Here is a 15,729-nt window from a genome sequence, read left to right as displayed (position 1 = left end):
GCAGGATGGACTTGAAAAGGATGGTATCTCTTGCATTTATATAAGATTCTTGGATTACTTTTTCCAAAGCCAAGTTAAACAAGATGCATGATATAGCATCTGTTTGTCTTAGACCCTTGTTGATGTTCAACGTTCCCGAGAGTATTCCTCCTGCTTTTATCTAGCCTCGTATATTGGTTAGGGTCAGCTTAGTCAGTTTTTTCACCTTAGTCGGGATACCGATTACCGAAATATTGGCAAATAATAAATAAACACGGAAAGGATGGCAAAACTGAGAATTCTAGTGTTACTGATAGTTTAATTTATTCTGCCTTTACTTGCTTCTCTGCAGATTGAGCACATAACTGCGGGTTGAGGAGGCCTGTATAGCATTCTATGCCTGCATGGTAGTATGGTAGTTTTGAGCAACAAGTACAATAGAAAAAAGCCTAATATGATCCAAAGAACCACGTGTTCAGGTGCTACCGGTGCTTAGCAGTCCAGCCCGGTAAATGCTCTATAGGAGCGTCTTCACCCCCTGGACCACCACATAAAATAGATTGCCGCGGGCAGTGTCGTCAAACTACGTGAGTCCGGATGCTAGACAGCTAAGCCCTACGGTCATAGTAACATCCTGGCCGAATTTCCTCGGGAACTCTAGGCGTTCCCTAGAAACTACGCCACAACCAGGCCGAGCTTCACGAGAAACTTCGCTATGGACTTTCAAAGCAGAGCAAAGTAGAAGACCAGCGGCGTGTTGAAGGCGACCACACAGTGTTCTCCACCGGCGGAGAAAAATGTCAGGCTGTTCTATTAAAGCTCTGGATGAGCAGACCTTCAGAGAGGTGTGTTTAGACCAAGCTAATAAAGCAGGCGCCTCTACGGAAAAGGCTGTCCCTGTGCCCCAATGCATCGCCAAAGCGTGTGACGCGTCCATGCCTAGAAGGTGCTCATTCCCCAGTAGAAGACCAAACTTCTGGTGGAATACTGAACTGGCCAGCCTTCGATCAACCTGACACGAAGCCAGAAGAGCGGTTCAGAGAGCGGTAGGCAGAATCGACTTAGGGCAAAAAGAGCGCGGGAAACCGTCAAGCTCGCCATCCAACGGAGCAAGGGGAAAACTTTAACGAGCTCTGTTCGGAAGCGGACGTAAACCAGTGGGGGAGCGCCTATCGCATCGTGCTGGGGCGATTCAGAGGCCGATCATCTCCGCTGATTACCTTCACTCTTGTTAGAAATTATCCAGGGGCTATTCCCTCAGGAAGGGGACGGCATAGACAGCTTCCAGCGACCTCTGAATGTAACGGCAATACCGCCAGTGACCAGTGACGATCTGCTAGGGATCTGCGCTAGGATAGAAGATAACAAAGCTCCGGGTCTGGATGGCGTGCCGAATAGGGCACTTAAGCTTGCCGTGAAATCCAGACCGGACATGTTCGCTGAGTTGTTCGAAGCGTGTACGTCCAAGAGTATATTCCCTGCATCATGGAAACGACAGAAGTTAGTGCTATTGCCTAAGGCTCCAGGTGAGCCAACCTCCTACAGACCTATTTGTCTTTTGGACACTGTAGGCAAAATGCTAGAACGAATCTATAATAATTACTCCCGGTTGTTGAGAACCAGGGAGGTCTCTCAGATCGACAGTATGGGTTCCGTAAAGCCAGATCAACCATTGATGCCATCAAAATGGTTACTGGCTTGGCCGAAGATGCAATCCACGGAAAGGGCAGTACTAGCTAATATTGCGTGGTAGTGACCCTGGATGTGAGTAATGCATTCAATACGGGAATCTATAGCGAAGATTGATATTCCCACTTATCTTGCAGTTATTTTCAACAGCTATTAAAAAGAATGGAGGCTTTAGTACGACACTGATGACGGACCCCAGGAGTACGTTATTTCTGCGGGTCTCCCACAGGACTCCCTACTAGGCCCACTACTGTGAAACATCATGTACAACAATGTACCTAATTTTCCCTTTCCGGAGAAAGCCACGGTGGTGGGTTACGCCGACGATATAGTGCTGGTTGTGGTCGCAAAGCACCTCGAAGATGTTGAGTTATACTCATGCGAAGCAATCAGTGCTGTTAAGGGTTGGCTACCGTTTGGGGAAAGGCATTGCAGGTTACATTTAACGCTAACAAACTGAGTTCAGTCCACAGAAGGACAGCCCTAAGGGTGTGCTCGGCATTCAGGACTGCCTCAGAGGATGCAGCATTCGTCATCTCTGGAATGATGCTCATTGACATCTTTGCAGATGAGATGACGAATATATATAATCCGTGGCCTATCTCTCCTTTATCGCAAACGAAGAACGCCAAAAGGGTGAGATCTATAAATAGATGGCAAGAGCGTTGCGAACGCTCGGGAAAGGGTCGGTGGACACACAGGCTCATCCGTACCATCAAGGAGTGGTTAGAGGGACGGCACGGTGAGATTAATTATAATCTTACCCAGTTTCTTACGGAGCATGGAGGATATCGCCAGTACCTGTTCAGGTTTAAATGGGATACCTCATCCGATTGTCCAAACTGCGATGGAGCCCCAGAGGACCCGGGGCATGTATTCTTCCACTGTCCAAGGTTTGTGGAGGAAAGGAAGAACTCAGAGGAGACTCTAGGAGAGGTGCTCGTACCAGAGAATCTAGTGCGAAGAATATTAGCGTGTCAGGAAGACTGGGATGCGATCAACTCCATGATCGTACCTATCCAGAGCAAACTGCGAACGGCAGAGGAGGCTAGGAAAACGCGGTTATGTACGCCGCGTAGAGACGAAAGGGAACTAGGCTAAAATGAGCTGACTCCACCCCATAATATAATACCGTATGGTGGTTCCACGGAGTTTGGGGGGAGCGGGGGTGGTTTTAGTGGGTAAAAATCCCATACGCTGGCGTGTCCAGGCCAATCTTTTGAAGATGTTCACCTCCTAAAAAAAAAGATGGTCTGTGTCTGTTTTCTCGTACACACACTGTATATCCGAGTCATATGTTCTCACAGGTTTCGCCAGTGTATTTCAAGCAGAAGTACTGTCGATACTGGAAACCTGTCTAAGGCTAGAGCATGATCCGAGCTCCAAACGTAACATAGCCCCTTCGACCGAAGGCCAAGCAGCAAGGCTCAGCGGTGACATCCTCTAGGCTGGTGGGGAAATGAAGAATCGTGCTGAACAGTCTGGGTAGCATGCTCAAGGTCACCCTCCCGATCATGGGAACATAGAAGGGAATGAGAGCGCTGACGGATTGGCCAGGCGGGGCTCTGCTCTTGACAGTACTTCATCCAGTACAGTCTATGTCCCGCTGGCGACTGCCAAAAGCAGAATCTACTTGCACTACTTAGCAGGCGTGGACCGAAGGTGAAGGCTCACCACTGGTGCCAAGTCAAGAAAGATTTGGCCCGCTGACAACAAAACCCGATCGCGAGGACTTCTGTGCCAGATGCGTACAAATGCATACAAGATTACGGCGGTCTGGAAAGGACACTAGCCCATAGGGGATCATGCCGCCAGGCTCGGCATGCTCTACAATTCCCATTGCCGAAGCTGCGGAAAAGAAGGGAAACGCTCAGGCACTTCCTTTGCGATTGCCCAGTTCTAGCTAGAGTCACCATTTTCGCATCAGAGAGATTTCTAGTAGCAGGGAGGGAGAGCTGCTATCCTTCGTGAATATGTGTGGACTCTCTACTTGCTCCCATAACAGCAGTCACGGTGTTAGGAGTTTGTGGCATCATAACAGCGTACCAGAATTCACAATCATAACCAAGATATTCCAGAGAGGACATTGTAGTTTGTTTGTTCAAGAGTTGCACGCCAACTACCGCCATAGAGTTTCCGATATTAGCACGTGAAGCAGGCAATTGTTTCTTAACTTCGAGTCAAAAGGCAGGATTGTATGTGGTATACATTTACAAGGTGCCAACGGTAGTAATTTCTAAACTTCTGTCACTTCTTAAGGAAGAAGGTAGGCATGTAGATATTATTGACCCAAAACTTCCCACTATTTAACAACTTTAATCTCATACAGATAAAGGTTAATGCATATATGTTTATGATGATCATTCACCTGTCAGGTTATATGAACTCTGACAACGCATCAAATTAAAATGGAAGTTCAGGAAATGATAGTCCAGCATCGAAAAGAAGACCACTACGCCTTTTCTCAAAAGTGACATCCCTCGTCAACGATTACGTGCTCCCAAAACCACACTACTTCCAACAATGACGAAACTAAAAACCCTTGGGAGAATCCATTAGATGCTCGTCTCAGCAATCACCCAGTAATTTTCTATGCTTTTTAGATTAACCCCTCCACGTGGACAAAAAGAAGAACATCCGACAAAGCTTGCCGTGTTCAACTTTATTCGTTCACCTTTCACTTTTATTTAAGTCTCAATTCAATCCACCTACTTTTCGGTAGCCTACTCACGAGCCCCACGTTGACCCCATTAAGCTTCGTACGCTGCCCAATTTCGCCCCCATCGCCACCAACGTTACATGCTAATCTAAAAATCACTTACATGACTTTGTGAAAATACACACACCGAAGAAAGGGATTATAAGGGATTATGATGACCTGTACGATATTTTGTGTGTCCGTATGTACGTTAGGGGATGACTTTTCAAATTTGAAACAAAACATCAAACTAACGGCTCGCCGGTTACAAATTGCTACTTTTTGTAGGCAACTACAAAGGCCTCTTCGGCTCCTTCTGTGCAAATGTAGGAAAATTGAAATAATTCAGGAGGGTAGGTAGGGTGATGTTGCAAATTCTAAATTGAAACATATACGGAAACGACAAGACCATGTTTTGTCATTTATTCGCTTTCTTTTCACAACTACACAGTAGTTTGCTGAGTCAACTGATAATAATTTATAGGATGACAGGAACTAATTTCATTAGACGAGTATAATGAGATTTTAATGAATGAGGTAAGGCTTGAGGAGGGAGTATGACCTCAATAGTGATGAGGAATTATGTAGTGACCGGAAGGCAATATACTGGCAGAAATTCCTGTCGGGCAATCAATTTTCCAGTAGCATCTGCAGAAGGTAATGAGGGTTAAAATAAAAGCAATAATTTGTGACTGCCGAGAACCTCCTTAACATTTTTAAGGGACGATTTCTTCATTGGAGGCAGGAGCAATACTACCGAATTCTTCTGTGTCAACCATAAACATTGTCTCCTCATCTAGAACATAAGCACGTCCTCTGGCACATACAACTGCAAACCTCTATAATCCCATTCACACTTTATCCCCAGCGTAGGCAACCACATTTGTGCTCTACCAAAACTTCTTTCCCTCATAAATATTTGAAAACGTTTTAATTGAATAAAACTACAAGCTCGTCTAATCCTATCTTTTTGCCTTGTCATTCTTTCTTTTTTCCTTATTTATTCCTTTACAGAAGTTCCAGAAGGCAAGCCCGTTATCACCGGCATCAAATCCAGATACCAAATTGGTGAAGGTCTCCGAGCAAATTGCACATCTCGACACTCGAAACCAGCAGCCAATTTATCCTGGGCCATTAATGACCAACCTGTGAGTATTATAGTCCTTATTTATACATATAGCCACCCTCCGGTGTACACATACGCCAGTTTTATTAGACTTTTCTGTACACAGTGGCCTTTTTGAGTTATCTAATGATATTTTGCCCTAAACTCATCCTTCGATATCAGCAGAGTGAAGAGCTTTATCGCCGTCCAAAGTCGTTATAATTTCCGTGAGCAACCTGGAAAGATATAATGTGGGAAATAGTGAGAGGTAATCGCATTGTATTACTCAGTGCTGAACCGCATCCGTAGGTACGACAGGACTTGGGTGCGAATGAGCCTTGCTAATCCTACGAAACAACACCTCAAGTCCGTTTCGCCGCATTTCTATATATGGGACGTCCCGTTTTCAGAAGCCTCGGTTTAAATGTGCTCTGGGAAAATGTTTTCATCTTCCTGTTTGGGCTTGAAGCAACCTCGGCTCGTGTACGTACAGCATTGCTCACTTCCTTAACCCCAACGAGAAATATCACACTGGAACAGGATGCAAGGATGTAAAGCATTTATTATAGGGAAGCGACTATGGCGACGAGCCCGACGACGACAACAACATATCCCGAAATTTTCCATTACTGTAGCCATTGTCGGGCTATTTGTGTCTGCACCACATATCTTCATCTTCCCCCGGCACGCCTGGTGAAGGCATTCAACCTAACTCGCGCCTCGCATTAGCCAATTCTGCACCCTCGGAGTAGTGCGAGCACAAGCGACCCATGACCATTGTAGCGCCTTGGCCGAAGGGGAGTCTGGAAAAGTGGGAAAAGTAAAATTGTATAATAGTTGTAATGCCATAACTTTCGAGGATAAACAATTTCCACAAGATTTATATACGGCAGGGGTTTCGGTCGCATAGTGTGCGGATGGTCTTTTTGCAAAAACTACATTCACAGGAGCATGCATCGCCTCGACTTCCCAGCCTCAGCTTTTTGGAGCCAACTGAGGACTGCATGGTGTGGTCCAAGTGTCGACGAATAGGCCACGTATAAAATTTAGAGTTCTAGACCTAAAAACATAAATTATTTTATACTTGTAATTGCTTTCCGAGATAAAAGCTTTGGCGATAATATGTGTTTGGGCCAGGCTGGCTAGGGGTAAGTGTTAATGGCATACTCTGAGACTGGAGAAAATTGGAAAGCGAACGATTTGGAAAATTTACGTGTGGCAGGTCGATGACAGCGAACATTTTCACAAGTTGGTGCAAGTATTCCTAGGAATTATAGGTAAATATATTGCTGAAAAGAAAGGTTAATCTTTTAATACCAGAACTTCCATGTCCCCAAACATTTGCGTCATCCACAATAGTTTCAAAGTAATGGGACTATCTCTCATTGGAAGTTCGAGGAAAATTAAATGATTTCAGGGGAGAAACTGAATGACGCATCAAATCTCTGGACGGTACAGAAACTGACTCACATTTGCTCTCCACAATCTTAGTCATATGTGATGATGATGTTGGCTTTGATTTCTTTTAGGTTGAATAAATCAGGCAAGTCGATTGATAATTAAAAATAAGGTTCAATGTCAAGTATAATCCTAAGAAACCTGCTGTACAGGTTTTACGCAATAATATCCATCTCCTTATAGATGGGCGTGGATCTTTATATCCTTCTCTTTATAGATGTAGGTGGAAATCTTTAAAAGGCCACCGTGAAAAATTTTCCTCGGAGATCGCCATCGTTGTGATCTTTAATGAATTGCTCACGATGCGGGGACAACCTTGAACAAGTTTCTCGATGAAGAGCGAACCGCGAGTAACTGGTATATGCTGGTACCCACAGCCAGTCCCCAATACATTTGCGGAAGTCGTCAACGAAATTCCCTTTGTGATCAGGCCCGAAGATAGTAGAGCAAAAAAGTTTTCCATTCGAAAAACTAATGGTGGCGGAATCCTCATTGAATTGGGTCCCAGGACAGCCAAGAAGTACTCTTTCTGTTCCGAGTTCTGTTCACCAGTTAAGGGGCTACTGGGAATGAAGGCGTTGATTCCTAGCTTAGAGCAGACGTCCTCTCTGGAAATCCAAAATCTTGACTACTTTACAAGAAAAGTCGTAGTGGAAGAGGCAAAAAATTCCCTGTGGGAGAAGTTGTCGAGCAATACGCGAGGAATCTTCTTAAAATCTGGAAAATCAGAATTGCTTGGGTACTATCTAGGGTACCAATTCGGGCAATACGCTCCGGGTCTTCGGGTGTAACGGGGGATTCGGAGCAGTGTGGGGACTCATCCAATCCGAACCGATGCAGGTACTTCCTATATCCACCGTGTCCCGTAAGGAACTACGCTAGATGGTAGTTCAATTCTCCATATTTGAGCTCGACCCATCTCTCAATACACGGGATCAATGTATGGGTCGAGCAGCCTTTTTCAGAATTATCCCACTGTTGCTGCAATCTCCTGTGCAGCTCCTTCCTAGTGGCCTTTGATCACTTCGGCCGGATTCGCCCTCCTTCTCTGATGGAGACAGTTTGCCTTATTCGCTAGAAGATTCAAAGGAATCATCCCCACGATGACACACACTGCCTCACAAGTTACTGTCCTATATGTACGGCACACCCTCAGTGCGATAGGCTAGTGTGCTGAATGTACGCTTCCTTGATTCACTGTGTTATCCAGTGCACACGCCCAGACAGGAGCCGCGTAAAAGCAGGATGAATTTCACCACAATAGCGATAAGCAGTCGGCGACTAGATTTTCATCATCATCATCAACGGCACAACAACCGGTATCCGGTGTAGGCCTACCTTAATAAGGAACTCCAGACATCCCGGTTTTGCGCCGAGGTCCACCAATTCGATATCCCTAAAAGCTCCTGACCGACACCATCGCTCCATCTCAGGCATGGTCTGCCTCGTCTTCTTTTTCCACCAAATTTACTGCTCTTATAGACTTTGCGGGCTGGATTATTATCATCCATATGGACAAAGTGACCCGTCCACCGTAACCTATTGAGCCAGATTTTATTCACAATCGGACAGTGATGGTATCGCTCATAGATTTCGTCGTCATGTAGACTACGGAATCGTCCATCCTCATGTAGGGGGTCAAAAAGTCTTCGAAGGATTCTTCTCTCCAACACGGCCAAGAGTTCGCTAGTTTTAAGTTCTTGCTAACAACCCAAGTTTCCGAGAAATACACGAGGACTGGCAATATCATTGTCTTGTACAGTAAGAGTTTTGACCCTATAGTGAGACGTTTCGAGTGGAACAGTTTTTGTAAGCCGAAAAAGGCTCTGTTGGCTGCCTACAACCGTGCGCGGATTTCATCATTGTAGCTGTTATCGGTTCTGACCCTAGATAGGAGAAATGATCAACGGTCTCAAAGTTGTAGTCTCTTATCTTTATTCTTCCCGTTTGACCAGTGCGGTTTGATGTTGTTGGTTGGTTGGTTTTTGGTGCTGACGTTGCCAACATATACTTTGTTTTACCTTCATTGATGTGCAGCCCAAGATCTCGCGCGTATTACCGACTGCTCGATCTGGATGAAGGCAACATCACGGATCACTTTATCGACGACCAGGTTAAAGAGGACTCATGATAGGGCATCCCCCTTGTCGTAGACCGTTGTTGATGTCGAATAGTCTTCAGAGAGATCCTGCTGCTTTTATCTGGCCCCACACTTTGGTCAGGGTCAGCCCAGTCAGTCTTATTAATTTCGATAGGATACTGAATTCTCTCATGGCCGTGTACAGCTTCACCCTAGCTATGCTATCATAGGCGGTTTTAAAATCGACGAAAACATGGTGCAACTGATGTCCATATTCCAACAGTTGCACCATCACTTGCCGCACAGAGAAAATCTGAACTGCTGCTGATTTGCCTGGAGTGAAGCCTTTTTGTTATGGGCCAATAACGTTCTGGGCGTATGGGGCTATCCGGCGCAGCAAGATAGCGGTGAATATCTTATAGATGGTACTCAGCAATGTGATACCTCTATAATTGCTACACTGTGTGATATCTCCCTTTTTATGTATGAGACAGATAATGCCTCTTTGCCAGTCATCAAGCATTGATTCGCTGTCGCACACCTTGCGCACAAGTTGATGAACGACTTGGTGTAATTGGTCGCCTCCATATTTAACCAATTCAGCTGTAATTCCATCGGGTCCTGCCGACTTATGATTTTTAAGCAGATGAATTGCACGGACTGTTTCTTCTATACTTGATGGTCGCATTATTTTTCGTTGTCTTCAGTTGGCGGTATCTCCAGCTCGTCGCTCCAATATGCCGGAAATGTCGGAAATCAGATTTCCCTCTTTGTCTCAGCAGGATGAACATCGAGGTATGTAAGGCCTCATCCTGCTGACTTGTTGGTGAAACTTCCGCGCCTGGTGCGGTTGCTCCCTCAACTTTTCAAGTTCACAGACCTGTTATTTCTCCCAGGCTTTCTTTTTCCGTCTGTGAAATCACTTCTCCGCTCGACGGAGTTCGTGTGCACGGGTTCTTTGAGAATGCAGCATTACTCGTTATGCGGCATTCTTCCGTTCCGTTACAAGCTTACATTCATCGTCAAACCAGCCGTTCCGATTCATTTTGCGCCTGGAGCCAAGTATGTTTGTGGCCGCATTTATGATAATGTTCTTCAGGTGGTTTGTTGATGTTGTTGTGATCATTTGTTGATGCTTCATCTCCAGGATCTCTGTTGACTGCGGTTATTGCGGCATCCATTTCCTCTTATAGGTGCTGCGGAGGGCTGTTGTTGTGGATGGCTTCGGTGTGAACTCTCACTTGATTGTCAGAGGGGATTTTGGGTAGTGTTGTTATTCGAGCTCGGACCACCATGCCAACGAGATAATGATCCGAGTCTATATTGGCGCCCCTATATGTTCTGAGATTCATCAAGGCTGAGAGAAGGCGGCGTTCGATCGTTTGTGGACCGCTTTCTGGACCGTTTCTGGACCGTTTTCCGCGCAAACCAGGTACTTCCAACAACTTTTTCATGTAATACTGCTAATTGGATAATCCACAGTCCATTATCATTTGTATTTTGGTGTAAGCTATGGGAGCCAACGTATCGCCTGAATACGGGCTCCTTCCCCACTTGGCTGTTAAAATCCCCAAGTATGATTATGATATCATATCTGGGACAGGCTTCGAGGGTTTGTTTTAGTGCCTCGTAGAAGGTATCCTTCTCCGACTCTGCAGTCCCCTCTGTACGGGCGTGAACGTTAATAAGGCTTATAATTCTAAATTTGCCTCGCAAGCGCAGAGTGCCTAGCCGTTCGCTTATGTTTTCAAACCCGATAATAGCAGGTTTCATTTTTTGGCTGACTAAGAAACCTACTCCGAGCACATGGTTTGCTGGATGGCCACCATAATATATGGTGAAGCCGGTTCCTAGCCAACGCGTCTCCTGTAACGCTGTTACATCAGCCTTATATCGGGACAGGGTATCGGCTAGCTGCTCATCAGCTTCATCTTAGTACAGGGATGTTGTTGTTCCGTGAGAAAATGGTAATCTTGATCAAAAAGAGAATCTCCCTCTTCTATGTCGATCGTCGAGTTGACAATAGAATCAAAACCAACGGTTATGAGGGTTTTTCTATGTAATGTTCGATATATCTCTAGTCCTAAAATAGGAGGGCGAGAAGCCAAAAATTGAAATGCTTTCTCGTTCTATTACTTGGTGATCACTTGCCGAGAACTCTTCCAGAACTCGCCACGCGTCCATCGATGGTGCCAGACATTCCAACACAAAAGTGATGTCAGAAATGCTTCTTTCACAGCCTAGGCACGAAACTTTGGCATGGATCCGGTGTTGGTCCCTTGCAAGTTGCTGAGGTATGTCTATAGTCCACACCCCTGTAGCACTTGGCGGGAACTATCCACATTCGTACCCTGCATACCACCCATTCAATTTAGATTTTCCCGCTGCTAAGGAGTTTCTTCGCATATTGCTCCGGGGCTTCCACCACGGCGAGTTTTTAGCCTCGAGCATTTATAGAAGTAATACCTATTCGGGCATTGGTTACTTCTGAACATTCACGCTTTATGGCCTCCTCCACTTCAACCTTTTCAACGAGGCCGTCAAGATCCCGGATTTCTAGAAAACACGTAGACTCTAGGCTAGACACAAGAGCCTTCTCCCCCAATAATCCTTTGACCGTTTCGCAGGATGTACACTTGCTACTCGTCTTCGGGGCCAGCACGACGAGGACTCCGCAACTCTCCGTTTTCCGTATGGAAGACACCTCTGCTCCGTTGTCTTCGAGTTTCACCCTATAGCGGATTGCACTAAAGGCTTCCGCGAATGTCTTGCCTTCCGTCGGCTTAATGAACAGAGCCGACGGTCTAGTCCTTCTTCGTTTCCTCATCTTTTTTGCTACTGGCTTTGGACAGACGACACTCTGGCGACGTAGTCAGCTGTTTCCTTTTATCCTTCTTTGTGTTCTTTTTGGGCCCTGGAAACTACTTTGATAAAGTCTCCTTCAGGCGCGTCGTTCTCTTTCCGCTTTTGTCCCACTTCGCTTTGCAGTGGGCTATCTGCTGTCCGTTTGGCACAAGAAGTGTTCTCAGCGGGGAATGCAGCTACTTATGCTTTCCAATCGTCTTTCGCTGCGAATGTGGATTCGCCTGTTGAAGGAGATGTGATCCAATCCATCAGCACGTTTTTTACGCCTTTGCTATCGTTCATCGGGAGGAACGTTGCGACCGTATACGCTTCACCACTGTTGATTTCCTGATGAGCCTTTCCTTTTCGGCTCTAGCTAGGGCGGTCTTTACTTTACTTGCATTCGGTTCATATCCAAATTCACCTGTTCAGGACTAGCGATTCTGACTTATCTTTTTTCGGAGCAGGGGCCGTCCCCGCACTATCAGTCGCGCTACTTATTAAGGCTTCCTTTTTATTCGGGCGTCTCGGTGTCACATCGGGTATATCAGCCCCTACTGCCTCTGTCGCTGATCGCTGCGGTGAAAGACACATTTTTGTGCTGCACCCAAAAGCACTCAGCTCTTCCTACTTCCCTGATATTTCGTCGATTTTTTTTATTAATTTATGTGTATTCTCGGTCCTTTGAGACTATAACTTTAAAGTACGGGGATGCTCAACTCCTTCAATTTCCGCTGTGATAGCAGACTTATTTACTGTTTGTTATAAGACGCGAAGGACGTTCGATTGAGCTTCCGATCAAACAAATTTTCTCTTAGTACAGTAACTTTCTCCCTTCACAATACATACGCTAATGCAAATATCTCCGTTTATTCCTTGCTTGAAATTTCCGTCTATTTTGCTTAAATACAATATTTTTTAGTAAATATTTAATTCATATGTGAATTTCCATATCGAGACGACATTAAGCTCCGCAACATTGATTCTTGCAAGGACGAAATATTTTTCAAAAGCAAATTTATGGTCCCAACGGATAGAAATAAAGGATTCGAGGGTAAACATACATCCATGTAAGAAATACCGATCTGTATATTCATCCTATGATGCACACTGTCCACCCTCCTGGTAAAGGGAAAAAGCAGGAAAATATCCTTAGAAGTTTTCTCCGAGCCCCAACCGCTTTCGTCGCTTCTCAAATAAACATGTTAGAGGAAGCGGGTGAATACACAGTTTTTCCACTCTCCGTTTTTGTTTACATAGTTAAAACGAATGATTTATGTCTTCACGCCAAAGCAAATATTATTCAAGATAAACTCTCAGACACACAACTACGACAAGCACTGCGAAATCTTATCGTTATCATATGAGATTTATGTACGATTTTGACTGTGTGACCCTATTAACTGCAACCCCATTTTCCTTGGCTGTCCTTGTGACTTCTCCCCCACTTTCCTCGGATGAGTCATTTAATTCTGCCTTGAGACGACAAATTTACTTTCGCCATTGTCACCGACAAATTTTTATCTGAGCCCCGGCGAGAGATAATGAAGTAATGTTCGTCCAGGAAGAAAATTAATGTCCCGGCCCTGGTTTCGGCCTGGGCTTTCAAAATTCACACAATAGTAATAAATTCAATTCCATTTGATTTCGTTGATTAGTCTTCCATCGTGCTCATAAAATTCGTGTAATATGAGAAGTTGAAAATGGACAGGGGGTGGTTTCGTGGCTGATTGGGTCGGGTGTGTTCGATGAATTCAATTGGACGTGGTCACAGCCATGAAAAATAATGAAAGCATAATAGCCGGCTTCGGATTATTAATAGACAAAAGGAAATGGATGGAATATTGATACAAAAGGTGTGATTCGTGCAATCACGGAAAGGTATAATTGTGTGTCGGTAATTATGCCGTAGTGTTTACTCGCGCCTAATGGATATTTTAGGGGGTGGTGGTTAGATAAGCTTCTGATGGATTGGGGAGCTATTATTTGATTAATTTTCTTGGGTTTCGAAAATACGCATATACTAACAGATTTCTTTACGTACTATTGATTTCAAAGCTATTATTCAATATTCGGGGAAATTGGGGTCAACAGTATATACCTTCATTAATTTTAATAATGATCATTTGAGCGCCAATCCAATTTGATGCAGGCATTAGAATGGATAAAGGCAAAGGCGGGAACCGAAGACTGAAATTTATTATTATTATTATTAGTATTATCTCACCGTTTCACGAAAGATACGCTGGACAGAAATCGGTTCCCAGGAGAAGATCCATCCTGTAAATCATGTACTCGCAGAAGGTTCCCTAATCAGCCGAAATATGAAACAGCGATACACTTTGCGCTTGCGAGTCAAATTTCGAAACATAAGGCTTGTTAATGTCCACGCCCTGACAGAGGAGACGGCCGAGTCGGAGAAGAATACATTCTGTGAGGCGGTTAGAAGAATTCTCGAAGCCTGCCCCAGGTATGATTTCAAAATCATCATCAAGTAGAGACGGAGTTCGTATTCATGCATCACCTCCCATAGCTTCCGTCAAATTTCGAATGACAACGGACGACGGATTATTCTTTGTGATCGACGTATTAACGAAAGTCTCAAATCTAAAATTTACGCAATGTTGTCCTCTATGGTTCTTAGTGTTGGCCGACTACAAAAGACAATGAACGGCGTCTTGTGGTAATGGAGATGAAGATGTTGCGTTGGACTAGTGGCGTAACACGTTTTGATTACATCCAAAATAAGGTGCTCAGAGGTGGCGGCCCTGTCGGCCAAACCAAAACCAAGGGGCCGAGGAAAACCTCCATAGTGGTGGCACCGGGAGACGCTGTACTCACTTTGGTTTGCCGGCCGTGATGCAGTATGTGAATGCCTCAAGGGCCTAATCAAACCCGAGTCTGCACGGGGACTCATCTGAAGTGGCAATTTTGTCACGAAACCTTACCAAGGGTATACTGGTAGCATGGGAACCGGGATAGCCCCTCGACTCTCAAACTTCGGGTGAACTCCCGTTGTATGTGAGTACAGCTGGGTTATTTGCAGTAGGCCCCCTAGAGGGAGTTTCATGGGGTTGTGTTTATGCTCAAACAAGAAGAGACTTTCGGGCCTCGGCGTGGTGTTGCGTTTCAACACGGGTGCCGTACTCCTTAGTTCGGTAGAGATTTAGGTAGGTCGTGCATCCACAAGTATGATTGCTAAGCCATGCACTTGGTATAGACTGGTACCGTTGTTGCTTGTCTCAGCGGAGCTTTGGTTGTGATCAAAAAATCAATCCATGTCCAAAAAAGACCGTAGGATTAAGTCTTCCAGACAAGTGTTCACGTAAAACTCTCAAGGACTTAACATCCAAAATGTGGATATCCGCGATCGATATGGGGTTGCATCGATCATGGCAAAATTTCGAGAGAGGCGTCTTCGATGGTATAGTCACGAAATTCGACCAAAAAGCCGGCCGAAATAGTGGTGGCTTGATACGCTAGATCAGAATTTAAAAGCTTCTCAACTGCATCCAGATCAGGCATTTGATAAAATAAAATTGCGAAACCGATCACAACGAGCCGGTCCTGCTTGTAAACGGCACAAAGGCTGAGGAAAAAGAAAAATGGACGACGGATTATTCAACGAGCAGTGTCGCACGAAATAGTCTTCGAAAATATCCACTTCGCGCGGACAGGGGTCCATAAACAAAGGTGGACCACTCCAGATAGGACCGTTTTCAACCAAATTGATTACGACTTAACAAAAACCACCACTTCTCAGCCTTTATAAATGCCGGAACGTATAAGGAGGTCCATATCTCAATGGTATGGTGCTTCAAGCTCCTATAATAACACCACCTTCCATTTGCGGATGAGGTAAAAGTGAAAACTGAA

The 15,729-nt window shown here is 45.0% G+C and overlaps 1 protein-coding gene across 2 annotated transcripts in view; it reads left to right on the top strand.

Annotated features, from left to right (window-relative positions):
* LOC119653211 overlaps positions 1-15,729 on the top strand; it is a 317,232-nt gene that overhangs the window by 281,136 nt on the left and 20,367 nt on the right. The window contains exon 4 of one of the 2 annotated variants that reach the window (XM_038057781.1): positions 5,384-5,514. In XM_038057781.1, coding sequence (XP_037913709.1) covers positions 5,384-5,514 — 131 coding nt within the window. Of the gene's footprint in view, positions 1-5,380; positions 5,515-15,729 lie in introns of both variants that reach the window. The other variant, XM_038057780.1, reaches the window with a different exon arrangement.

This window comes from Hermetia illucens, chromosome 3 (genome assembly GCF_905115235.1).
Source record: "Hermetia illucens chromosome 3, iHerIll2.2.curated.20191125, whole genome shotgun sequence".
Classification (NCBI taxonomy): domain Eukaryota; kingdom Metazoa; phylum Arthropoda; class Insecta; order Diptera; family Stratiomyidae; genus Hermetia; species Hermetia illucens.
This window is presented reverse-complemented; position numbering and strand designations above follow the sequence as displayed.